This window comes from Vanellus vanellus, assembly GCF_965231255.1.
Source record: "Vanellus vanellus genome assembly, chromosome: 28".
Lineage (NCBI taxonomy): Eukaryota > Metazoa > Chordata > Aves > Charadriiformes > Charadriidae > Vanellus > Vanellus vanellus.
The window spans coordinates 1,508,223-1,534,138 of NC_138933.1; the positions used below are offsets into that span (position 1 = coordinate 1,508,223).

Sequence of the window (25,916 nt, forward strand, 5' to 3'; positions counted from 1 at the left end):
AAACTGCCCCATTTTGTGACTAACTGGGAGGAATGTAAAACATTTGTGTGATGAGCCTTTTGGGTTATTGAATATGAATTTAGGCACAGAGCGCTCTTTATGGGCTTTAGTGCTATCGTGTCTTGGGGAATAAGTGATTTTTAGAATACGCTTAATATTAAAATATAAAGGGGTTTCCCCTTCTGCTTCAGCGCATGTAATGGAATGGGAATTTTAACACCGTGCTGAGCTCGTGAGAAACTCATCTTGGTGTTACAACGAGTGCAAACTATATCTTCTGTCAATAATTGGAATTATCCTCAGTGTGTTTTTTAGACAAGATAAAAATGGGAAATATTACCAGAATGTACCACTGGACAAAACTCCAGGCTGGTGGCGGGTCTGTATGGGTTTGTGTGGCAGGAGCAGACTGCGGCACCTACGAGCTAAAACATCAAAATACCGCTTTCACCGTAAGGCTTGGTAGACCGCGTTAAACTCTGTGCTGGTCTAAAGGTATTTTATTTTTAATTGGCGCTTGAGCGATTGGTATTTGAATTGACTAATGCCGCCAGTCTCCGTGCGTTGCCAGCCGTGACGCGCCGACATTAAAGGACACCCGGAGGAATCCGGGTCTGCGGAGCGTGAGGGCGATGGCTCCGGCCAGCAGCCGGGTTCGTCCCGCCGCCGCGCTGGGAACGCTCCTGCTGCCCGTTTATCGTCATGCTGCAAAGCCCCTTCTCCTCCTCCCCTGCCTGCGGGAGAGCAGCACAAACCCAGACAGCTGCAGGCGGGCGGACGAGGCTGCATGCGCGGCGCGGTGGAGAGCAGCATGCGAGCCGGCGCTGGAGCGGCCGTCCGCCTGTGGATCTGACAGCAAAGAGCCGCTTTGCCTCGGAGGAGGGCTTTGGCGTTGATGAAAAGTTTTGAAGAGCGAAGTAAAAGGCTTTTTTTTTTTAAAAAAAAAAAAAAAAAAAAATATCGCTCCTCCTTTTTATTTATGTATTTTTGAATCTTTACGTTCCTGATAGGGATCAAACCTCGGTTGGCACAGAAAGGGCTCCTGTCAAAGGTTTATCGCAGAATGCTCCCGTGGCCTCAGCCAGAGTCTGGTTAGCCCCAAATCCAGCTGGATCTGTGATTTTTTTTTTTTTTTTTTTATTATTTTTTTTTTTCCCTCCTTCCTCCCTTCAGCCTCCTCCACTGCTCACTCAGAAATGTGGGATCTTCCTACTTGGCACCAAAGGCTGAGGAAATCCCGTGCTGTGTCTGCAGCCCAGTCCCTGCTTGTTGAGCTCTGGCTCCCGACAGCGCGAACACTGCGCTCTTCCTCCCGTTCACGGGAGGTTCCTCTTACAGAACAGACCGGGCTGGAAAATCGGCAGACTTCTTGGCTTATGCCTGAGCTTCCTTTTATTTTTGAGCCTTGCCCCTTACCCATCCCGACGGCTTTGGGGGCACCCGAGGAGCCAGCCCTGCCCTGCCCGCAGCAAAACCCGTCGTCTGAACGGCGGGTTCAGCTCCCGCAAAGGACGGGGAAAGGCCGAAACACTTTAATTAAGCAGTGGGAACTTCAGACGTAGGCAGGTCGAAAGGTATTTGATGTTTGTAAGCGGTTGTAGCTCGTGCCAGTAAACCAGGCTTCAGCGCAGGGTTTGTGGCAGCGGACCTTAATTTAAGGTCTCTGTCTGGGCGACCCCAGGGCGCCCCTCACCCTCCGCCGCCAGGCTCGGGTGCTCTCGGACACGAACGTTGGGCTCTCGCTTCGTTCCAACTCTCGGTAGTTCACCACCGAAATCCCTGAGCTTGGGGCCTCCGCCACCTTTCTCGGCCTGTGTGGACAGACCCGAGTGGGAGCGGCGGTTCCCGGGAAAAGGAATTCCCCGTTTTATAGCAACAATCTCTCGCCACCCTATAGCGGTTGGAAGGTGCTGTCTGTGTTTGAATCGTTGACGTCTTTTCGTTCTACAGGAGTGATCTCTAGTCTTGTTTTCTTCTCTGCAGGCCTGAAGACCATTGTGGGTGCCCTAATTCAGTCTGTGAAGAAGCTGTCGGATGTAATGATCCTGACAGTGTTTTGTCTCAGTGTCTTTGCGCTCATCGGGTTGCAGCTCTTTATGGGCAATTTAAGGAACAAGTGTGTGATCTGGCCAATTAACGTGAACGAGACTTACCTGGATAACGGCTCTAGGGGCTTTGACTGGGAGGAATACACCAACAATATGTGTAGGTATTTCTGCAGTGATACTCCCTGAAAATCCTTCTTACTTGAGTTAATGCTGCTGACCGGGATTTCTGACACGGCTTATAGCGTGGCGTGTCCAGCTTTGCGCAGTTAAAAACCCCTTGCTCAGATTTTATTCAGTTTTTTGGAAAGCTGGCCTTGTTGAGGTGTTTTTAATTGGGTTCCTCCTTTTAGAAGGTCTTGGCTGTGCTCTTTTAGCTAAATACTTTGTCAAAAATACATACTTTTTTTTTTCTGTTTTGTTTCTCATTAAAAACTGTTTAAATACGGTAAAAGGGAAGTCACTCTGCCCGTTTAAATCGCTGGGCTGAATGTCACGTCCCTCCCTGAGTTTTGCCGGTTCTCCGGAGAATGCCCCTGAAGCTGTTGGTACCCGTCTCTGCTTTGCGGCATCCTCCCGCGCTGGCAGGATTTCAGAGCTGGAAGTGATGCTGCAGAGGATCAAGGAACCAACCTCCAAGTTTTTGTGACTTAATTTCTTCCTCCACTTTGAGCTTCTCTACTGTGCTATCAGCTCGTTTCAAATCTTTATTCAAAATGCTATACTGATTTCCAGAAAAGTGTTTAAACTCCGGCACAATTAGTGGGGCTAATGTTATTTAAAGCTGAGTTTACTGATAAATTCATCAGTAGGGGATCTAGAGGGCACTTCAGGGAAGGTTTTTATAGCACTATAGCGTGTTAAATCCTCTAACTCTGCATGTGTGTGCATGTAATCTTTTCTTTTTCATCTTCTTCAGCAAATTTTTACATAATTCCCGGCGCCCCTGATCCTTTGCTCTGTGGTAACAGCTCGGATGCAGGGTGAGTGTCGAGCTTTGCTCAAAGTAGAGGCTCTAATTACCATTGATGTCGGCTAATGATGGCAAAACCTTCGGAATATTTGCTGTTGCTTCCTTTGTTGGTTCTGGTGTTATGTCGCATGTAAAAGATGTCTCGTTTCTTAATCTAATTATTAATAATCTGTTGTTACTATCTGTTTGACTAGTACAATGCAAGCTGACACTTTCCGTGTCCTCTCAGGAGGCAGGGACGTCTCAGGATGGTCACTAGTGGCACTATTCCCCTCTCAATCCAATCATGAGAATATCAGAGAAGTAGGGGATGGAGGTTCAGAAATGGAAACTTTCCGTGTGCCATTGCCTCCAACTGGTTTTTCACCCAGTCCGTCAGCTCTAAAGACACCTATGGCAAAAGTTAGTCCTTCCGGCCGACGTGGGGTGAAAAGCCACACATCGCCACGTCCTGTTTCCATAGGACAAAGATAACGGGGCTTTTTGGAGATCCTCTCTGTTGGTCTCCTCATGTGCCGTTCTTACTTGACACGGAAAGCAAAACGCATGCCCTTTGTTGGGAGGGTTGTGAAAATCTCCGTAAGCATGGATAATGCGGACGTTGCTCTGTCCCTTTTACTGCCTGAAACGGCTCTCATCGTCTTCACAGCCAATGTCCGGAGGGCTACACGTGCATGAAGGCAGGACGGAACCCCAACTACGGTTACACAAGCTTTGACACTTTCAGCTGGGCTTTTCTGGCTTTATTTCGCCTTATGACTCAGGACTTTTGGGAAAACTTGTATCAATTAGTAAGTAAACACTTTGCTTCGGTGTTATACAAGATGAGGATCTGGGGACAATACAGGAAAGGAAAACGTGTCAAGTTTTACTTTATTCCTCCTGTCTGAAAGAGCAACTGCCAGTAAAGGTGTACAATGAGGTGGTGTGTGTTGAGGAGGAAGGGGACGTCACCGGTGAGCGGGTGTTGGACTTTTAAGCCCAGGAGGGATGGTAGGTCCTCAGCGTGCCTGCAGCTGAGCTGTGAATTAATTTGGGAAGAACCTGACCCCCTGCTGCAGAAGATCGCTCACGGCAGCGGGGTTGGACTAAATGACCTCTGAAGGTCCCTTCCAACCCGAACCATCCGCTGATTCGATGATTGTGAGCAGTTCGGCTCTGCTCGCAGAAGGTGCCGGGGCGCTTTGGAGGGCAGGGTGTTTCCTTGTAACCTGAGGACGGTTTGGGGACCTTGCTGAAATGGCTTTTCTTCTCTTTTGTTTTGGTTTAAGGGAGTCTAAGCATTGAGTTTCCCACTGTACTTGTGAATCCTTTTCAGTTTGCATCCGTCGGATGTTCCCTTAAGAGGAGGGATGTCACCTTTTGTGTTTATTGCTAATGAATGTGCAGCGTCTTAGTGCTTTGCAGGGGAAGTGCTGAGAAGTTAAATATTCAGCACCGCTATATTTTCTTAGAAGCATTCAGGTCAAAAAACTTGGGCTCAGTTCGCCGATCAGGCGCCGCTCTGAAATTGCTTTCCCTTTTCCTTTTCTCTTCCCTCTGCCGTGCTCTTCTGCGTCCAGACCTTACGAGCAGCTGGAAAAACCTACATGATCTTCTTTGTCCTGGTGATCTTTGTGGGATCGTTCTACCTGGTTAACCTAATTTTGGCTGTGGTGGCTATGGCTTATGAAGAGCAGAACCAGGCCACGCTGGAGGAGGCAGAGCAGAAAGAGGCGGAATTTAAGGCCATGTTAGAGCAGCTGAAAAAGCAGCAGGAAGAAGCACAGGTGAGTGTTTTGATGGTATATTTTTTGATGCGTTTACATATTTTAAGATTTACGTGCCCGTTAGTACAGAGCAGTGATGCACAACCAAAAAATGCAGCGGTGCCCTGGCGTCGCGGTCTCTGCTGACTGGGGTGACGTTGTTCGCTCTCTCTTCCCGGCCGCTGCTGGTTTTTCCTGAAGCTTGCTGTGTTTATTTTGTATCGGAAAACTGCCTTCTGCTAAGGAATTTTTAAAACGGACAGGTACGCGTTTGCCGGTGCTTTATCAAATGCTTATAAACAAAGCTGAGGGACTGAGGGAGGTTATTCTACCTGCAAAAGTAGACTGTAAAAAATTTATACAAGTCCTGGCTGCAAGTTTCTTCCAAGAGAAAGAATAAACGTCTCAGTCCTGCCCCAAAAACTTGTGCTTATATGCATTAAGCCACACTCTTAAAGCAGAGAATGGAGTATAAATCACGGTAAGATGAGATTTATTTTCCCTTTTCTTGCCTTCGCCCTCAGGCTGCCGCCATGGTCACTTCGGCAGGGACCGTCTCTGAAGATGCTGTGGAAGATGATGGGGGGGGGAGGATGTCTCGGAGCTCATCCGAGATTTCCAAACTCAGTTCCAAGAGTGCCAAGGAGCGTCGAAACCGGAGGAAAAAGCGAAAGGACAAGGAGTTGTCAGAAGGAGAGGAGAAGTGTGACAATGAGAAGGTGTTCAAGTCTGAGTCTGAGGATGGCATGAGGAGGAAGGCATTCAGGCTACCGGATAACAGGCTGGGAAGGAAGTTCTCCATCATGAACCAGGTAGTTTTAATTTCCTTCGCTAATGTTTATGCTTTCTGGTAGTCGGGATAATATTCTAGTTTAGATCCTGATTAGTATGTCAAAGGAATCTGCCCACTGTCATAAACTCGCAGTGGATCAGGAGGGCACTTACGGACCAAGTTTACAGCCCTTGGACACACTTACCCTGGCAGGAGTTGTCCTGAGAGCCGGGAATCTCGCCAGATAACTTCTGCTCCACCAGCCAAGGATGAACAACTCTTAAAGTATAGCCCCCGCCGAGGTGGTGATGGTGTGTGTAGACCTGGAGAGGGAGTGAAACCACGTTAGCAGCACTTGACGGCACTGCAGCACTGTTTCCATACTATTCACGCTTTGTCATTCTTTCTTTTCTCCCTCCCAGTCTCTCCTCAGCATCCCAGGCTCCCCTTTTCTCTCCCGACACAATAGCAAGAGCAGCATCTTCAGCTACAAAGGGCGGTTTCGTGACCCGGGTTCGGAGAACGAGTTTGCCGATGATGAGCACAGCACCGTGGAGGAAAGCGAAGGCAGGAGAGACTCCCTCTTCATCCCCATCCGCGGCCGCGACCGCAGGAGCAGCTACAGCGGCTACAGCGGCTACAGCCAAGGCAGCCGCTCCTCCCGGATTTTCCCCAACCTCCGCCGAAACGTGAAGAGGAACAGCACGGTGGATTGCAACGGCGTGGTGTCCCTCATCGGTGGCCCGCCTTCCAGCATGCCCGGGGGACGCCTTCTGCCTGAGGTGAAAATAGATAAGGCAGCTGCCGATGACAGTGTAAGGAAGGCAGTGAGTAGATAGCGTAGGCATGGCGGTCTGTCCCCTTCTCCTCTTCTGAATGCCGTCCTCCGAGCGAACCAGGCTCCCCGGCGGAACGAGCGTCCGTCTGTCCGACCGCAGGCGATGAAGTCTGTACTGGATTGAACACCCTGCGCTTTAACCTCCCCTCTTTCCTTCTCAGACTCAGTGACCCTCCTCCTCCTCCTCCTCCTCCATCCTCCTCCCCCGCCTTCCTGGGAAAAAAAGGCTTGGAATTGAGTCCTTAATTAAAGGACTAATAATAGTGGGAGCCCTTGGTGTATGTCGGGGCAATTCGTAAGGCGCTATGGAAAGCATGGGAGTGGGGAAACCAGCCAAAGCCTGCTGCAAATGGTCTCCACAATGAGATAAAGTATTTGGGGATTTAAAAGGAAATGCAAACAATCTTTTAGCTCTCACTAAATTTTGCAAGGGAAGCTGCTAGTAAAATAAGGATTGTTTTAAAATAGTATTCTTTAATTTTCGAACTTTCCTTGACTGGCCGGGTGCCTATTTTCCTTTTTTTAATTAGTTGACTGAATTGGTATTGAGTAACCGTTTCAGTGGATCAACATTTTAGAATGCAGGAGAGAAATAAAGCTCAAAAAATAGAATATTAGTTAGTGGGGCGTAAAAGAATCTGGGTAAGGTTGAAACCACATCCTTTGAGAGATACCTAAATTGATTTTTTTCTGAGAAAAGTCTGGTTACTATGCGTATAAATTCCAAGCTATTTTTTTTTTTTTTTTTTTTTAGTTATTTCAATTCTTGCAACCTGTTTGACCTTAATTAGTTACGTTAAGCATCAGTTGCTCCCTGTTTTTTTTTTTTTTCTTCCCTAGTTAGCATGTGAATAGAATGTTTGCTTCAGTATTTCATTCTCTTTCTAACACAGCATGAACGTGGCAGGAATTGTAACCCGCATGCTGCATGCGTAAAAGAGGAAGTATTACTTAGAAGTTATTTTGCTAACTCTACGTAGAGAGCGTTCAACATGCAACAAGCAATTAAGTGTCGTGGTGGGAGAGCCGCATGGGCTGTGCGGAGACCATGGTTCACGAGCAGATTGCTGTAACGAGGGAAAACCGCGGTTACCTGGTAGCACACAGGATTGTCTGTGCCTGATGGAGACTGGCAGCTCCAGAGCAATCCCGGGAGGGAAACGGTGGGGTGCCTTTAGAAGCCCCAGCTCTTTGACTTGGGAGGAGCAAGGCGGTCCTCCACCAGGGTGAGATCGAGACGGGGCTTCATCTCCCGGTTGTGTCAGAAATCAGCTTCGTAGTGGGCTGGAGTGGGAGAAATCCCCGCTGGTTCTGAGAAAGTGATGTGGCCGAGCTTCTCTTGTCCTGATTTTTCAGATGCAGATTTTGAAATAAACGTTGATACTGTCAAATGCTCAGTTCCTAAACCTGATTAATGTGGGTGGCTCAAAGGAGGCTGAGGTGGAGTTCCCACTCTGACCGGAGTTAAGAGTCACTGACCGTCTGTGCTGTTTGGTGGTAGTACAGAGTGGAAATTACTTTGTACTACAGCAGTCTTCGTTAGAAATGTTCTTTAAAACGTAGTCCTTCGTTTGTCTAAGGCTGCAAGGCGCCGGTGAAGCAGAAACGAGGGCCTGAGTGTTGGTTTGACCACTTCCCTAATGCAGGAGAGTGAGAGGGATAGCAGGAACACGGGTGTTTTTCTCTCTTGGGCATACGTGCCGTATTTCTAGGCTGAGAGTCTGTAAAATACTGGGAAGACTGGGAGTTTGTATTAATCATTGTATGAATTTTGCAGGGTACTACTGAAATCGAAATCAGAAAGAAGCCTGGTGGGTCTCTGCTGGTCTCGATGGATCAGGTGAACGCATCCTACGGAAAGAAGGATCGAACCAACAGTGTAATGACCGGGTTGACAAATACCCTTGTTGAGGGTAGGTATGGCTGGAAGGTGTGCCTTTCCAGTAGGTACGTATTGATTGCCGTCTCGTGGTGTGCTGTAGGAAGAGGGAGGACCCGTCCCGCTGGCCGTTACGGATAGTTCCTCGCACCACATCTGCCCTGGGCTCCCTGTGCTGGAGCCGGGCCGGCTGTCCCTCTGCACAGCCAGACGTGTGGCCGCATACGAAATAGGGGTACGGACACACGTGTTCGCTCCGTTTGTCCAAGAGGACGCCCAACGGTAGTGTTAAACTTCACGAGATGGGTTCGTGGTGGCTCTGGGGGCGAGAGCGGTAGCCGGTGTGTAGGGGAACTGGGTGAGGAGCGCAGGCTGAGGTCAGACCCCGTCTCTTCGGGCACTGCTGCGCCGCAGAGGTCAGTTCTGAGCCCCGGGTGCCTGACAGAGGACGTGCGTGCCCTTCAGATACACGGAATTTAGCTGTCCCTGCTTTTGAGCGGTACGCATTCATGCATTGATTTTTGCCTAAACCTGCTGCTTTTGGGTCATTATTGATACAGAAGTATTTATTAGACTTGACTTTAGTTGGTTTTCCATCTGAATTACACAGATACAGAGGTAAAGGCAACACAGAGTTGTAATTTTACAATAAGGACTATGCCTCATGGAGATGAGAGGAGTTAGACAGTGTCTGACACAGGTCTTCTGTCTTCTGCCATCTCCCAAGGACTGGAGAGACCCTCCTTTGCTTACGTCCTTGGGAGAAAAAGGGTTGAGCTGCGCTAAGAGCTGAGCTGTGACAGCTGTCAGAAGAGAAAGGGACTTCTGGATGACGGAAATTCTGAAATGGACCGCACATGGAGTTGAGATTTCCAAATATGTTATGCAGGAGCCAGCAAGAATTTATGAACAGCAGCCATATGAGGTTGATGATCTCAAATTCCTGCTGTCTCCTGCAATAAAATTGTATGAAAACTAAATATACTTAGAAACAGAGCAAGGTTCTGCTGCTGCTTCCCTCCTGCGCAAACGCCTACAGGCTACAGTGCTACGGTCCTCCTTTTTAACTTTAGAAATTCCAAGGCAACTAAATACTAAGCAACCGGAGAACCAATGAGAAAGAGAGTGCAGTGGTCCTTTCCCTGCCCATAAAAAAAATAAAACTTCAGCATGAACAGCTGTAGAGCCTGAATGGAACCATTGCGAGTCGAAGAACAGAGGGGGGAACTCATTTTTATTTTTTCTTCTCTGAAAGAAGCCAGTGGGGGGGGAAAAAAAAAATATAAAAATTAACACAACATCATGTTTGATTTCTGTAAATGGATGTGGTTAGTCTTAATCAGGTTATTCCTGTTTAAAATCCTTTGTGGGATTATGTCATATATTTCCTCTTTTAGACCATGTCTGCATTCAGCGCAGAATTCATTTAAGTTATTTAAAAACCGGCACCAACGACAGTTTAGAATATGTAACTTCGATTCAAACCGGTTTACCTTGATCGGTTCCGAGTTAAATATATCCCTTCATTTAAAATAGTTTGGATTGAATCATAAGACCCACGCGGGGCTGTCGCGGGGGTTTAGGACTGCCCTGCCCGGTGACCTCCTGCAGCTCTTGCCGAGGGCCGGAGGAGAAGCGCACTACAGCGACTTGCCCGGACTCTTCCAGCCTGGTGACCGGTCTGGTGACCGGCCTGGTTGGCCGTGGCCGTACTGTTTGTGGCTTGGTGACTCTTTGTCTGAAGCCATCACCGAGCGTCCTGCAGGTCTTTGGTTTCGAGTGCTGTACGTACCTGCGGCAAAACGTATCTTTGGCCCAAGAATATTGAATTGTCGTGCAAGCAGGGAGACACGAGGGGGTTCCTGACAGGCGACATCGGACAGTGTTTTAGCCGTGCCGAGCGTCAGACGGATCCCGCAGCCTTAGAGGTGAAGGCTGAACTCTTGTTGCCGTTTTGTTTTGTAACCACAGAGCTGGAAGAGTCCCAGAGGAAGTGTCCCCCTTGCTGGTACAAATTTGCCAACACGTTTTTGATCTGGGAATGCCACCCGTACTGGATCAAGCTGAAGGAGATAGTGAACTTAATTGTCATGGACCCCTTTGTTGACTTGGCCATCACCATCTGTATTGTGCTGAACACTTTGTTCATGGCAATGGAGCACCATCCTATGACCCCAGAGTTTGAACACGTGCTCTCTGTAGGAAACCTGGTAAGACAGTGTTGGTAAATATTCCTTATGGATGTGCTCCTACTGGGATACGTTGCTTGTTGATAGGGACTTAGACTGAAAGAACTGCTGTTCCAGGCTCTAGAGGACACTGGGCGGTGTGAGTTGCCCTCGCTGTGGTCTGTGCCCACTCAGAGATGTTTGCTAAGGGCGCGCTTCTCTGGTCAGAATTTGTTACTGCTTAAAAATGCAGCTGTTCACTCCTGGTACGCCTGAGTCGGTCAGAGATCTTTGTGCTGCATGGGGGGAGAGAAGACTGTCGTGGACAAGCGCATGGCATGGCATAGGCTGCGCGTTCGAATTGGTGTGACAAAGTGCATTGTTTGATATTTAGCGTGAACATCAGAAAAGGAACAAAAGTGAATCCGTGCCTGTTCTTTCTTTGTCTCTCTCCTCGCCACTCCAGGTTTTCACTGGAATTTTCACAGCAGAAATGTTTCTGAAGCTCATCGCCATGGATCCCTACTATTATTTCCAAGAAGGCTGGAACATCTTTGATGGGTTTATTGTCTCCCTCAGTTTAATGGAACTGAGTCTAGCAGATGTGGAAGGACTTTCCGTGCTGCGATCTTTCCGATTGGTATTCCATATTCCAGTTCTTTTTGATTATTATTATCTTGGAGCTACTAGAAAGCTTTTACATAAGAAAAGGCAAAACCCACTTTTTTTTTTTTTTTTTTTTCTGGTTTTGGGGAGGACTGAGGTGGAGTAGTGTCATTTTTGTGGTCTCTTCTTAACTTCACAACTGCTGTTTGCAAGACCTGAGCAACAGCTCATTGAGTCTGAGCAGCGAGGGATGACTTGGGAGGTATCTTGGCGTAGAGTACTTGATATGGATGGAGGTGGACCATGTTAGAATGCACCTCGTTTCATGTGGTCAAATTTGGTAGCTCATATGTTACGGTATAATAAAAGTGCTGAAGACCTACAGCCTTTTTATGCTTTAACTTGGGCTGTCAGTGGTTAAGCTTTTGAAAATTACATTGTGAAAACCTCAAAGTTAGATTTTTGGGTACAGAGAACCACAACGAGGGGCAGATTTTCCAAGGAGCGCGATACTCGGAAGCTCCCGCTTACATCCAGCTTCAGAAAGTCTGTCTGCCAGTGAGATTCTCTGGAAATTAAACTTTGATAGTGTGTTCTGGATATGCCAGGAGCACAAGTCCTTTTTTCCAGGGGAAGCTGCGAAGCATTCAGGAAAGAAAAAAAAAAAAAGTAATTTTTTTGTGACACACCCTTCAAATAAGTCTCCCGACTTCCTTAATGTTGCAAAGTTTGCAAAGCAGGATGGAAGCTTCATGCTTTTGCTTTGTGAAGGGAGATCAGCGTGTGGGGGATAACTAGGTACAAAACACAGGAGGCCACATTCCAAGAGGAGTTAAGCGCTCCCTGCTCCCCCTGACTTCAGTAGCAGAAGCGTGAGCTTACGTTGGTGTAAATGGCTGCTGCTTAGAAAGTTCTGCCTGATTTTCCTCTTTGTTTAAGATGAAATTAAATTGTCATTTGCCTCTTTTGGTTTGTTTTTTTGTTTGTTTTTGTTTTTGGCAGCTGAGAGTCTTCAAACTGGCCAAGTCCTGGCCCACTCTGAACATGCTGATAAAAATCATCGGTAACTCAGTGGGTGCTTTGGGGAACTTGACCTTGGTGCTAGCCATCATCGTGTTCATCTTTGCTGTGGTGGGCATGCAGCTCTTCGGCAAAAGCTACAAGGAGTGTGTCTGCAAGATCAATCCGGAGTGTGAGCTACCCCGCTGGCACATGCACGATTTCTTCCACTCCTTCCTTATTGTCTTCCGTGTGTTGTGTGGGGAATGGATTGAGACCATGTGGGATTGTATGGAAGTAGCAGGACAGGCCATGTGCTTGATTGTCTTCATGATGGTCATGGTCATCGGAAATTTAGTGGTCAGTAAATGGTTACTGATGGTCTTTATTGGTTGCCTCTGGGTGGGGTAGAACATGGGGAGACCACAGGAGTAGGGAGTAATGGTTTGAGAGTCTGTTCCAGCTCTGTTGGGGTCCTTCGTGGCCTTTGACAGATGAACTTGGCTTGGGTAGCACAATGTTAAGGGTGTGCTTTGCTTAATTAGGGCCTTAAATGGTTGCCCACGAATAAAGCATCCAAGCGCTTTGCAGTGAAAGCTGGAGGTACGAAACCCTCAGTCAAAGGGGACAGACCCACCCCTTGCCTGAGGGGGGAAAAGAAGCTTAAAAGGAGCAAAACCTGGCTTTTCCAACAGCCGGAGAGGAGATAATTTGGTACGCAGGGGAAGGTCCTGAGGTGTTAAAATCGGGTTGGAAGTTTCTTCTAAAATCTGCCCACTAGCTCAATCATGAGGTATGGTGGTGTGCAAGAATCGGCTGGTGAGACTGCACGGCCTGTTGTGTGGGAGGTTGGACTAGATCATGATGTTTCCTTCTGGTCTTAAATTTTACGAAGAAAAGTTCTACGGAGGAAAACGTAAGCAAGAATGAAGTAGTGTTAACAGTCGCACATCTTCAGAGTAGTGTTGGGAGCTCTCTCCGAGACGACTTGTCTCACCAAGGGATTTTGACAAAATAAGTCTTGGGGATTATCACTAGATGTGGGCAAGGAAATAGAGCCGGGAGCGATCGCTCGAAATCCTAGATTTGCCCATTTCCTTTGAGCCAGAGGTGGGGCCAAACCAGTAACACTGAATTTAAATCCCTCGGATGGCCCCTGCTTAAATCCTTCTCTGCCATCTGCAGCCTGGCTCCTGCGAGGGGCTCTGTGTCGGGGACCCTCTCACCTGCTCCCAGCCCCCGGGCTGCACAGGGCGTCCCCTTCACGGGACGCGTTGCAGGATCAGCGTCTCCTTCCTTGAGGCCTGTGGGGAACCTCGATAGGTCTGTGGGACACCAGAGCTGGTTCTCAGTGTGGCGTTTGGAGGCTGAGCTCTGCAGCCCCTGTTAGCGTCAGCGGGACACGGGTGGCTTAAATACTCATCTTCAGCTTTGGAAGCGTAACCCCTTTGTGTCAGCTCTGCCAAGCGTGACCTCTTGTCCTTCAGGTGCTGAACCTGTTCTTAGCCTTGCTACTGAGCTCCTTCAGCGCAGACAACTTGGCAGCGACAGATGACGACGGGGAGATGAACAACCTGCAGATTTCTGTTATTCGCATCAAGAAGGGCATTGCCTGGACCAAGGCAAAAGTGCGCGAGTTCATGCAGGCACATTTCAAGCAGAGGGAGGCAGACGAGGTCAAACCCTTGGATGAATTGTACGACAAGAAGGTGAACTGCATCGCTAACCATACAGGGGCTGATATCAACAGAGACATCGATTATCAGAAGAACGGCAATGGCACGACGAGTGGAATTGGGAGCAGTGTGGAGAAGTACATCATAGATGAAGATCACATGTCCTTCATCAATAACCCCAATCTCACTGTCCGCGTGCCTATCGCTGTAGGTGAATCGGATTTTGAAAATCTCAACACAGAAGATTTCAGCAGCGATACAGATCCCGATGGCAGCAAAGAGGTAGGATGAAACACTAAAAATTCGTTGTAGTCATTTGACCCTCGTGGGAGTGCCTGGAAGCATCTTGGGAGGGAGAACTAGACAGTTCCAGCGCAAAACTTCTGTTTCTATTGTGATGTTGTCTTTGTGCTCAGGACAGAAGTTTCTTGTGCTAGTTGCTCTGTCGAGAGCCACGAATACTTATATATGATGTAAATAATATTGTCTACCTTGTTAACACGCGACGTAAGCTGGGTCAAGATCTTAATGAGGTGAAGTGAGGGAACACCTTTCGTTCCAGTAAATCTGGCGAACAAATTGCTGAGTCATCATGAAGTTTGATATTTGTTGGGAACTAATTATAGATTGGATTGGGTTTTATTTTGTGTTCAAGAAACTCGATGATACCAGCTCCTCCGAAGGTAGCACCATTGATATAAAGCCTGAAGTGGAAGAAGTCCCTGTGGAGGCACCAGAGGAGTATCTGGACCCAGACGCGTGCTTCACAGAAGGTGAGCTGACTCTGAGCGTGGAAAGAATCATGGAACCATAGAATCCCAGGGCGGAAGGGACCTCAAGGATCGTCTGGTCCAGCCTTTCTCGGCAAAAACCCGGTCTAGACAAGATGGCCCAGTACCCTGTCCACTTGGATCTTAAAAGTGTCCAATCTCGGGGAATCGCCCATTTCCTTGGGGAGATTATTGCAATGGCTGATTGTTCTCACTGTGAAAAATTTTTGTTGTGTCCAATTGTAATCCCCCCACCACCCCTTGTCTTTTCTGTGTGACTCCTTATAAAAAGGGAGTCTCCATCTTCTTTGTAACCACCCTTTAAATACTGGAATGTGGTGATAAGGTCTCCCCTGAGCCTTCCTTTCCCAAGGCTGGACAAACCCCGTTCTCTCAGCCTTTCCTCACCCGGCAGCTTCCCCGGCCTTGGATCATCTTGGTGACCCTTCTCTGGCCCCTCTCCAGCTTGGCCATAGCTTTTTTGTATAGGAGGGACCAAAACTGAGCGCAGTATTCCTCCAGGTGTGGCCTGACCAGTGCTGAGCAGAGTGGGATAATGACTTCTTTCTCTCTGCTGGCCGTGCCCCTGGTGACGCAGCCCAGCATCCCGTTGGCTTTCTTTGCCACAGCAACACACTGCTCTCTCACGTTGAGCTTGTTGTCCACCAGGACCCCCAGTCCTTTTCCCCAGAGCTGTTTCCTGGCTGGGTAAGACCCAGCTGGATGGGAAGCCTCTGAGCTGTTTCGGGGACCTGTCCACTCTAAGCTTGCACAGAATCACAGAATGGTGAGGGTTGGGAGGGCCCTCTGGAGATCATCTAGTCCCACCCCCCGCCAGAGCAGGGGCACCTCCAGCAGTGGCACAGGACACGTCCAGGTGGGTTTGGAATGGCTCCAGAGTGGGAGACTCCCCCCCCCTCTCTGGACAGCTGTGCCAGTGCTCTGCCGCCCGCACAGGAGAGAAGTCCCTCCTCAGGTTGAGATGGAACTGCCGATGGTCACGTTTGTGCCCATTCCCTCTTGTCCTGTCACTGGGCACCACTGGAAAAAGACTGTTCCCATCCTCCGGCACCGTCCCTTTAAGGATTGATAAGCATTGATAAGATCCCCCCTCAGTCTTCTCTTCTCCAGACTGAAAAGCCCCAATTCCCTCGGCCTTTCCTCATAAGAAAGACGCTCCAGTGCCCTCATCATCTTTGTAGCCCTTTGCTGGACCCTCTCCAGCAGTTCCCTGTCCTTCTTGACCCGGGGAGCCCCGAACTGGACATTCTGATGCAGCCTCACCAGGGCAGAGCAGAGGGGGAGGATGACCTCCCTCGCCCTGCTGGCCAGCCACACTCTTCTTGATGCCCCCCAGGGTGCCATTGGCCTTCTTGGCCACCAGGGCACATTGCTGGCTCATGGGCATCCTGTTGTCCCCCAGGACTCCCAGGTCCCTTTCCACAGAGCTGCTCTCCAGCAGGTCAGCCCCCAACCTGTACTGATGAATGGGGTTATTCCTCCCCAGGTGCAGTACCCTACACTTGCCCTTGGTGAACTTCATGAGGTTCCTCTCCACCCAACTCTCCAGCCTGTCCAGGTCACGCTGTATGGCGGCACAGCCTTCCGGAGTGTCAGCCACCCCTCCCAGTTCTGCGTCATCAGCAAACTTGCTGATGGTGCACTCCAGCCCTCCATCCACGTCATTGATGAATCTATTGAACAGGACTGGACCCAGTACTGACCCCTGAGGGACACCACTTGTTACTGAAAGGTTCAGTCTCAGTCTGGGTCAGGACTGACTGTCAGCTTATTTTGAGACCCTTCTTGGACCCTGTGTCACAGGTGAAGTAGTTCAGAAGAGTGTGAAGTGAAGCCTGGGAGGTGCAGTTGCCATCGCAAGGAGGTAGATGACCTGTCGGTAGGGCGAGTTGATCTTTTGCACCATGGATGCCTTGAGTACGGAGAAGCAGGAGAATCTGGCTTCTGGTCGGGGTTTTTTTTTTCCTTCCCGTTCTGTCGGTGGCCTCAATGTCTTTCAGCAACTGATCCATTACGGGTATTCCCATGGCAAAGATATTTTAAATGGTTCAAGGTTATTTTGTCAGCAAGTTTTCCATTCCTCTCCTGTCAAGTGCATGGATACCTCACCAAATATAACGAGCTTAATCTGTTCACAAATTGATGTTAATTCAGGTGCCCAGATACAGAAGTGGCGAAAGTAATCATAAAGTCCTCAAGAACGCAAGGGTTTTCACTGAAACTCAACGGGTTTCATGTTCTTGGCATCGAATCTGCTTGAAGACAATGTCAATTTTATATTCTTACATTAAATTGCCTGTTACCTGACGAAACGAGGGCTCACGCTCCTGTGTGTGCTATCCCCGTTGCAGGTTGTATGCAGCGCTGTAAATGTTGTCAGGTCAATATTGAGGAAGGGCTGGGGAAGTCTTGGTGGACCTTGAGGAAGACTTGTTTTCTGATTGTGGAGCACAACTGGTTTGAGACTTTCATCATCTTTATGATCCTACTGAGCAGTGGAGCTCTGGTGAGTAAACTACAGAAGCACTGTAGCCCAGTGGTGTTACGCCAGGGGACAGCTGATGGGGGAAGCTGTATATAGGAGATTTGGTGAAAAAGCAAGCTGTGGTGGTTCTCACCTGGAAAACAGCACAGCTCCATCGTGGCGGGTATTGTAGGAAAGCCTTTATTGATGATCTTTCTTTAGTTTAAGTGAAGACTGAAAGCCTCCAAATCTGGGTTCTGACCATAGCTTGACTGGAAACGTGAGAATTTCGGATAAAGTCAGCCTGTGTCTGCGTCTCATTTTGACATTACTGAACAAGAACGTTTTTCCCTTTCTTCACTTCCCCGTGTTTGCAGAGCCTCTTGACCTCGTGGTGTTACGCAGATACAAGTCATCACTGTGTGTGTTTTCCCACGGTACAGTGTTTAGCAGATAGCGTTGTACAACAAACAACTTCAAGCGGGCGTTGCGCACGAGTTTTAGGACAGAAGTCCACAGCAATCCGTGTCCCGCAGCAGCAGCCTGGTTTTCTTCACGTGCGCAGCTCTTGCGGCAATTAACAGCCCGATTGCCGACGGACTCAGCCCTCCCGGATGCGCTGAGCTGCGGAGAAAACCTGCCTGTGTGCGGCTGGGGTGATACCGGTTGCTGAACATTCAGATACAAAGGCTCCGATCCCTTAAAGGCAGAGAAGTTCTTGTGTTATTTATTCAGGACTTTCATTTTTTTTTTGGGTGGTGGTTGGGTTTTTGGTTTTTATTTTTGGTTTGGCATTGCAGTGTTGCAGCTGCTAGAGCAGGTAAGGTGCACGGTGTAAGAAATGCAACTCCACTGCTTATCTCAGCATCGTTTGAATAAGCTTCTGGATAACAACATTGAACTGTGGAATAAATCCGATATAATGACACGAGTACCTACTTATTTTCCAGGCTTTTGAGGATATTTACATAGAACAGAGAAAAACCATCCGGACCATCCTGGAGTACGCAGACAAGGTCTTCACTTACATTTTCATCCTGGAGATGTTGCTGAAATGGTGTGCTTACGGATTCGTCAAGTTCTTCACGAACGCCTGGTGCTGGCTGGATTTCCTCATTGTGGCTGTATGTATCCTCTCCTCCTTATTTCTGGTCGGAAAAAAATGTTAGTTAGAAGAATGCTGGGGTAACGTTTTCTCCTGAGAAGTGTCCTAACTGAATCATATATTTAATGAGGATTCAATCCCGGGTATCTGTAGGTTTCCAAACCAAGGATGGAACCCTTGAGCCCGCTGAGTATTGCTAGCGTTTCCTGTGCCACTGGAATTTCTGCCCCGCAGGTCCTAACGAGCCTACGGAGACAAAGGAGGGTTTCCAACCCTTGGCTCTTTTGCTCCGCTGAAAATACTGTTTCTAAGAGGCCGGTCTGCAAGTTGGAAGGTGTTAGCAGTGGGAGAACTTGTGCAGCTGTGGTATTCCTTGATGACACCCTCTTTCCGTAATCATTATTTGCGTTATTTTCAATGGGGGGAGGATGAGGCAGGCAAAATCACCCCACCACCTAATGAGCTCTGTTGTTCTGAACATTGGGTGCAATTGTGAAAATCTGAGTACTTTGAAAGCTTTATTATGCAAAATGAAGTTCAACATCATCCTCCTTCTGTCTAAAAGGTCTAATGGCCCAGGAGAGAAAGAGGGAACAGGGGAAATGGTCGGTCCGGACAGTTCAGCACATCATTGCCCTGGAATTCCCCTGGAGAACATCTTGGTAGGGAGAATAAATCTGAGAATTAAAAGAAGACAGACTGGAGAGGGTCCAGCAAAGGGCTACAAAGATGATGAGGGCACTGGAGCGTCTTTCTTATGAGGAAAGGCTGAGGGAATTGGGGCTTTTCAGTCTGGAGAAGAGAAGACTGAGGGGGATCTTATCAACGCTTATCAATCCTTCAAGGGGGGGTGCCGGGGGGTGGGAACAGGCTTTTTCCAGTGGTGCCCAGTGACGGGACAAGAGGGAATGGGCACAGACGTGACCATAGGAAGTTCCATCTCAACCCGAGGTGGGACTTCTCTCCTGTGCGGGCGGCAGAGCACTGCACAGCTGCCCAGAGAGGGGGGGAGTCTCCCCCTCTGGAGCCATTCCAAACCCGCCTGGACGTGTCCTGTGCCACTGCTGGAGGTGCCCCCGCTCTGGTGGGGGGTGGGACTCGGGGGGCTCCAGAGGGCCCTTCCAACCCCCACCAGTCTCTGGGATTCTGTGTGATTAATAGAGAGAAGGGTTAGCAACGAATTTGGCTCTGAAGGGTAGCAAGGGCATTTTAAAATAAATGGAATTTATGCTGTCAAAAGTGGCAGAAAATTACGGAAATCAATAGGATGTGAAGCCTAAAGAATTGCAAAAAAAAAAAAAAAAAAAAGGAACTTCAGAATCCCAAGTGTTTGGATTCTGTTAAAACGTTTCATCACATCCAGTTGTGAATCAGTGTCCTTAGCGAATGCCCCAAGAGCAAGTATAAAAGAGAAAAAAATTACCATTTTTCCAAGCTTCTCATTTGGAACATTTTGAATATGATTCAGTTATGCCAAGTTGCTGTTCAGTGACATTATCACTCTGGAAATATTTCTGAGTAGGTGGAGGAACTATGCTTGGAATTCAGGGGCAGAAGTGACTCAAGATGTCTACGCTTCCTGTGGAAAACTGAATTTTTAAATTTATTTTTTTTTTAAAAAAAAAAAAAAAAGGTCCTCTCTGATTCCCTTAACACCTTTCCTTTTAACACACATCTTGAGGAAGCAACTCTTCTTTTCTGAAAATAACCCTATATCTCTCTCACTGCCTGAAGATGAAGTGCCAGTGCTAACGCGGGAGCTCAGGCGAGACACCGTCTATTCTTCTGTACTGCCTCGAGGACGGTGTTTCAGCGGACGTAAATTTTTGGGATACCGGCTTAAAAAATCGACCAGCAGCTGTGAGCACACAAATAGCACTCGCAGTCCTTCCGCTGCGTGTTGTGAGTTGAATTCCAGCCCTTGGGAGCAAAGCGCGGTGTAATTGGCAGATGTGGTACAAGTTGTATTTGCTTCCCAAGTTTCTGGCTGCTGGTGGGGTAAAGATAAGGAACTTCCCGGCCAGGTAACGTGTTTCCAGGGAGCGTGGAAGTGTGTTAGGTACAAGGAGCCTCAATTCCCCGTGTTTCAGAAAAATCTCTCGTCACTTGGTACAGTGGGCAGGAGACTCGCGCATTGTTGTCTGCAAAGAATCCGAAACGTGAATTGGAGATGCCAAAATATTACTCGACGCAATCGCAGCTGTGCGTCGTGTCCTGTATCTGTTAAATCACCTTTTTTTTTTTTAATAATATATTTTCTAATGTGATGTAGATGGGGGGTTGAGCGAAGTCAGCGTGGCAGCCGTGACTAATAAGCCTTTGCATCGTAACAACGCTCTTGAATGTTATCTTTCAGGTTTGCTAGCGTTGTCAAATAACCCTTCTCCTCTGATTCCCAAAGCTTGCGGGGTGTTTTTGTGAAGACAAAGTCTTTTTCTGGGTAATAACGAAGGCTTCTGCTTTTCAGTCAATCTGGAATTCCCTTTGTCTGCCATCGGTGCCTGCTGTGTCTTCTGTCGGAGCGTCCCCAAAGAATAATGCTGGAAACCCCCATAACCCCTCCGTTAGCCGAGTTACTGGGTTGTGGTCGTTCCCTGCTGGGGAGCCAGGCGTTATCCCAAGGGGAAGAAGCTCGGAAAGTGAGGATTCAGTGAAGCCCGTACCCTGTGTTATATTCACGGGGTAAAACGCTCTGTTTCTCTGTATATGCACCTTAGAGCCCATACCTCAAAATCCCATCCAAGGTGTGAAATTCGGGACCAGGACGTTAACGTACCGGTGTTGCTGCCGGCTTGGTCCAGTCCCGAGGAGGCTGATTCGGCTTCACCGAGGTTTTTGTCGTAAACCTTTGGGACGCCCCCCCGGCATGTTTTGAATCAGTGTCATTTTAAAATTGGAAAATCGCATGGAAAAACCACGGCGCCGTATATTGCGGCCGCTTGTTTGGGGGCAGCTACGGAGCCAGCGCAAGCGTGAAGCACGGGCGCGAACTGTAACAGAAGATGAAATCTCTTAGGTTTTCCCGCATGTTACGTGTTTGAAACCCCCCCCGAAATTTCCTGGAGTGTGTGTGGAATAAGTATCGTCCTGATAATTAATTTCACATTATCGTCTTACTATCCCTTTTTAAAAAAAGAATGATAAATAGGAAATGTCTTATTCTGAGAATTAAGCTAACGCCCCCACCTGTTACAGGAGGAGGTCTCATGTTTTTCCATTATTTGTTTCTGTATATTGATGTCTTTTTTTTTTTTTTTTTTCTTTTCCCTGGAAAAAAAAACATATCTGTTTCTTATCCATGTCTGTAATGTGATACTGGCCCAAAGTGGAAGATAGTGGGATGCGGGTGAAATGGTGTCTGTAGATGTATTTACATCTGGCCGAGTCACGTCTGATCTATCTAAAGATTTTTGTAGGGAGAGGGGGCTGCTGCCCTAAATGCACGTGTCAGGTCAAAAAGTAGATGGCCCCGCGCTTCCGGGGCTTAATCCTGCGGGACCCGGCGCTGCCCTCCGTACCGGCCAGTTGAGGATGTTCAGTAATTCACGAGCGTACAGCCTGGATCCGATTCCAGGCTGCTAAAGGAAATAGCTTGTCTTTGTGGTTATGGTGTTGAAAAAGGGATATGGGGGGGTGAAAAACGGGGATACGGGGGGGGAAAAACGGGGATACGGGGGGGGGGAAAACGGGGATACGGGGGGGGGGGAAAACGGGGATACGGGGGGGGGGAAAACGGGGATACGGGGGGGGAAAAAACGAATATAGAAAAAAGGGGGATATGCAGGGGGGGAAAGGGGTTGTAGGAAAAAGGGGGATATGGGGGGGAAGGGGGATATGAGGAGGATATGGGGGGGGAAGGGGGATATGGGGGGGAAGGGGATGTAGGAAAAAGGGGGATATGGGGGGGAAGGGGATGTAGGAAAAAGGGGGATATGGGGGGGAAGGGGATGTAGGAAAAAGGGGGATATGGGGGGGAAGGGGATGTAGGAAAAAGGGGGATATGGGGGGGAAGGGGATGTAGGAAAAAGGGGGATATGGGGGGGAAGGGGATGTAGGAAAAAGGGGGATATGGGGGGGAAAGGGGATGTAGGAAAAAGGGGGATATGGGGGGGAAGGGGATGTAGGAAAAAGGGGGATATGGGGGGGAAGGGGATGTAGGAAAAAGGGGGATATGGGGGGGAAGGGGATGTAGGAAAAAGGGGGATATGGGGGGGAAAGGGGATGTAGGAAAAAGGGGGATATGGGGGGGAAAGGGGATGTAGGAAAAAGGGGGATATGGGGGGGAAAGGGGATGTAGGAAAAAGGGGGATATGGGGGGGAAAGGGGATGTAGGAAAAAGGGGGATATGGGGGGGAAAGGGGATGTAGGAAAAAGGGGGATATGGGGGGGAAAGGGGGATATGGGGGGAAAGGGAATGTAGGAAAAAGGGGGATATGCAGCGGGAGAAAGGGAATATGCAGGGAAAAGTGCAATATTTGGGGGCGGGGAAAAAGGGGATATATGGGGGGAAAAAAGAGATATGGGGAGAGAGAAAGGGATATGGGGAGAAAAAAAGGGATATGTGGGGGGGGGAAAGGGCTATAGGAAAGCCGTCCCCAGCTGTGCCATCGTTTTGGTGTCTGAGCCCGAGGAACCGCTCCATCGCTGTGTACCTCTGCTCACCCGGCTGTGCATCCTCCTCCTCCTCCTCCTCCTCCTCCCCCGGGGAGGGATGCTCCCCGATGTCACTGCAGCTTCAAGCAGGCAATAAAAAAAGCACCAGGGCAGTCGCTCGGTGTGACGGGCAGAGCGCACGCAGCCGTCCGTGGGTTTTCAGGCAGTAAAAGTTGGGGTCGTCGGCGGGGGGGGGGGTGGTCAGCACTCCGGCTTTTCAGCGTGATTTTTGGCAGAAAGCAGCTCAGGCTCCCGGCCGGCCCCGAGGCCGTGGCCGGGGGGGGGGACGCCTCGGCGGGAGCAGGGTGTTCAGGTTGAGCACAGTTCGTGCAGTGTGTGTATTTATCTGTATTCTTTCTCATAGGTACCTTTAACATTTGTCTGGCTTAAATTTAATGGGCGCCGCTGGGATCCTGCAGACAGTAAAGGGCGAGGGTAAGGTTTTTGTCATCGTTTGGGCTCTTCCTTCCGACAGACCCCTTCTCCGTCTGTGTGTCTCTGCCTCTCTCTCACTTATCTTTCCCCTATGTCCTTTTCTTATGCCTTTTTCTCAACCGCATTATTTCCTTCCAGGTCGTTTCAGTCAAGTGAAGTAGGCAGCTGGTGTCAATGTCTTCGGTATTTACTCTGGGGGCGGCCCAGGCTGGCCGGCTGGGCTGGGCGATCAGTGCTAGGGGATTCGTTCTAACAGTCTGGAACCTTTTTTTTCTTTTTTTTTTTTTTTTTATTCTTTCTTTCTTTTTTTCTTTCTTTTTTTCCTTTTTTTTTTTTTTTGTCTTTTTTTTTTTTTTTTTTTTTTTTCTCTCTATTTTCTGTGTAGGTCTCTTTAGTCAGCCTTATAGCTAATGCCCTGGGCTACTCGGAACTAGGTGCCATAAAGTCCCTTAGGACACTAAGAGCTTTGAGGCCTTTAAGAGCGTTGTCCCGATTTGAGGGGATGAGGGTAAGATGCCATTAGCAGCTGATCCTTCTGCATGCCTGTGGAGCGGTTTTTTTTAAGCATGCTAGAACTGATCAAAACTGGTGGAAAGAGAATTCCAAAGAGAATCGTGATGCAGCCGCTGACTCGATCACCTCTACCGTGGTTGTCCCCGCACCCTGCCCACCTGCCGCACCCTCCCCTCTTAAGAAAGGGAGACGCATTAAGCTGCCTCATTACATTAATTACTGGCCCAAACCACATGCCATTTGTAGACGATGTTAACACTTGGCTGTTCTCATTTGGCCTGGCTTTTACCTCTGGCATCCGAGGGGGCTTCTCAGCTGTGACTCTTCTTACTTAGGGAGAATCACCAGGTGCAAAGAAGCAGAATTGGACCCACCGCAGTGTCTCCAGCCCCCCCCGAGGGGTTGGCTGCTGGTGGAATTGGACTGAAAGACTCTATCGGAGGGTTTGGTTTTTTGGTTTTTTTTTGTTTTTTTTTAAAAAACGCGGTCTGCCCGCGAGGGGGTGAGAGGATCGCTCAGGCCTTCAGGAAGGGACTGGTGGGAGCTCAGCTGCTTGGAAAAAAAAAAAAAAAAAAAAAAAAGGAAAAAAAGGCTTTGGTTTAATTCCTCTTGTTGCACCTTGTTGTTCTCGGTCCAGTCTGGTGGTGACTGGAAGCCTTGTCTGAGAGTGAAGCTTTTCCTTTCCACTCCCTCCCTTTTACCATGCTTTATGGTCCCCTGTCCTGTCACTGTGGAACCAGCAACGAAGCACAAGCAAAGCATTGAACTTAACGAGCTTTCTTCAAATTGTTAGCCAGCACCCCTCTCTTGGGGACTTGAAATTACTGCAGCGTCTCGTTACTTTGCCACTAATACAGTGTATTTTGGTGCTTTTTTATTTTTTCCATCTGGGGTTGACCTAGTCTTATAAGAACACGCAGGAAAAAAAAATATTGTCTGTTTCTCTTAAGTAAAGGGTGTGTTGTATTAATGGGTTTCCCAGTTGCTCTCAGAACAGTAATGGAGGTCTTCCCTGCTAAATCCCGGTTAGCTCACAACTGCAGATAGTGCCAGAGATAAAATTATGGGGTTTTTTTGAAAAAGGGAAGGGAATAGCAGTCGCACATTTTACTTCACTGCAGAGATTCCACCTGGATCCTTCTGATCTCCTTGGAATTTGTCGTAGAGTAACTGAGCGCAAACCCCAGCGCGAGAGAGGGAATGAAGGGATCAGGAATCCTCAATCCCGTAGGAAGCGAGAGGAGAAAGTGATATCGTAACAAAGCCGAAGAGGGTTGTTTCTTCCCTACTGCTGCTATTTCTTTGTGTCTAAACTTTATAATGCAGGCACAAAGGATGAAAACTCTTCCGTGGGTGCAAAGCCGGAGCTTTTGCTGGGCTGGGTTCGGGTGCCGCCTAAGGGTGCGATCACAAAGGAACAGCCCTAGCGCTGAACCTGTAGATATTAAAAGCTGGTTTTAAGCTGTGCTGGAGAGAAGCTGTGATTTTTTTTTTTTTTTTTTTTTAATGCACAATCAGGAAATTCTCGTGCTTAAAGTGGGGGATTTTCACCAGTGCAAAACCGATAGGGAGTTATGACTGCAGCCCTCTTAGTTACCTCAACCCAATTATTTTTCCTTGGAAAGTGTTGCTGCCCCGTACAACCAGAACAATTCTGCCGAGCCAGAGAATAGAGATTTGAAATGCCTTTGCAAAGGCAACATAAAATGTAGTTCTTTGCTTTTCTCTCCTCCATAGTAATCTGCATTTTCAAGAGCTTGCTCCGCTCTTAAATTATTCAGGAAGTTTGACAGTAATGCTATGAAACGTGCATGCGTTTTTGTCAGTCTGCACACGAAAGCCATGTTCCTTCTCTCACGTCTTTTTTTTGAACGCCATATAAATTTACCGTAGCGTTAGTGACCCTATTTCAGGAGGATTTGATGCCTTTTTTTCGTTGCCCGTGATGAACGGCGATAAAGCAGCGTAATGATAACCGACGGATCTGAAGCCAAAAAGGCGTACTGCTGCTGTGCTGGAGCCTCCTGTTTTGGGGGACGGAGCCCGTCTGGAGGGTCTGCCTCTAATCTCTGCTGTCACTTAAGAGTTGTTGTAACGCTACTCACCGTCTAGATCACCGCTGTCTTCAATTTTCCTGCGTGCTTGCTGCGACGGAGGGCAGGCGCTTGCCGCAGAGCGCATCGTGTGGGTGATGGTTGCATCCAGAGGTGGTAGGAGGAGATGGGACGCTTGGTGGTGGCCAGGACCGGTT

General features: G+C 48.5%; 1 protein-coding gene across 1 annotated transcript in view; it reads left to right on the forward strand.

Moving 5' to 3' along the window:
• SCN8A (sodium voltage-gated channel alpha subunit 8) overlaps nucleotides 1-25,916 on the forward strand; it is a 58,904-nt gene that overhangs the window by 25,307 nt on the left and 7,681 nt on the right. The window contains exons 7-21 of the mRNA XM_082496307.1: nucleotides 1,984-2,205; nucleotides 2,965-3,028; nucleotides 3,668-3,809; nucleotides 4,581-4,787; nucleotides 5,291-5,578; nucleotides 5,961-6,320; nucleotides 8,154-8,289; nucleotides 10,227-10,465; nucleotides 10,890-11,063; nucleotides 12,032-12,388; nucleotides 13,516-13,986; nucleotides 14,360-14,477; nucleotides 16,847-17,001; nucleotides 17,910-18,083; nucleotides 23,538-23,660. Of these exons, the coding sequence (XP_082352433.1) occupies nucleotides 1,984-2,205; nucleotides 2,965-3,028; nucleotides 3,668-3,809; nucleotides 4,581-4,787; nucleotides 5,291-5,578; nucleotides 5,961-6,320; nucleotides 8,154-8,289; nucleotides 10,227-10,465; nucleotides 10,890-11,063; nucleotides 12,032-12,388; nucleotides 13,516-13,986; nucleotides 14,360-14,477; nucleotides 16,847-17,001; nucleotides 17,910-18,083; nucleotides 23,538-23,660 (3,230 nt within the window). The remainder of the gene's footprint in view (nucleotides 1-1,983; nucleotides 2,206-2,964; nucleotides 3,029-3,667; nucleotides 3,810-4,580; nucleotides 4,788-5,290; nucleotides 5,579-5,960; nucleotides 6,321-8,153; nucleotides 8,290-10,226; nucleotides 10,466-10,889; nucleotides 11,064-12,031; nucleotides 12,389-13,515; nucleotides 13,987-14,359; nucleotides 14,478-16,846; nucleotides 17,002-17,909; nucleotides 18,084-23,537; nucleotides 23,661-25,916) is intronic.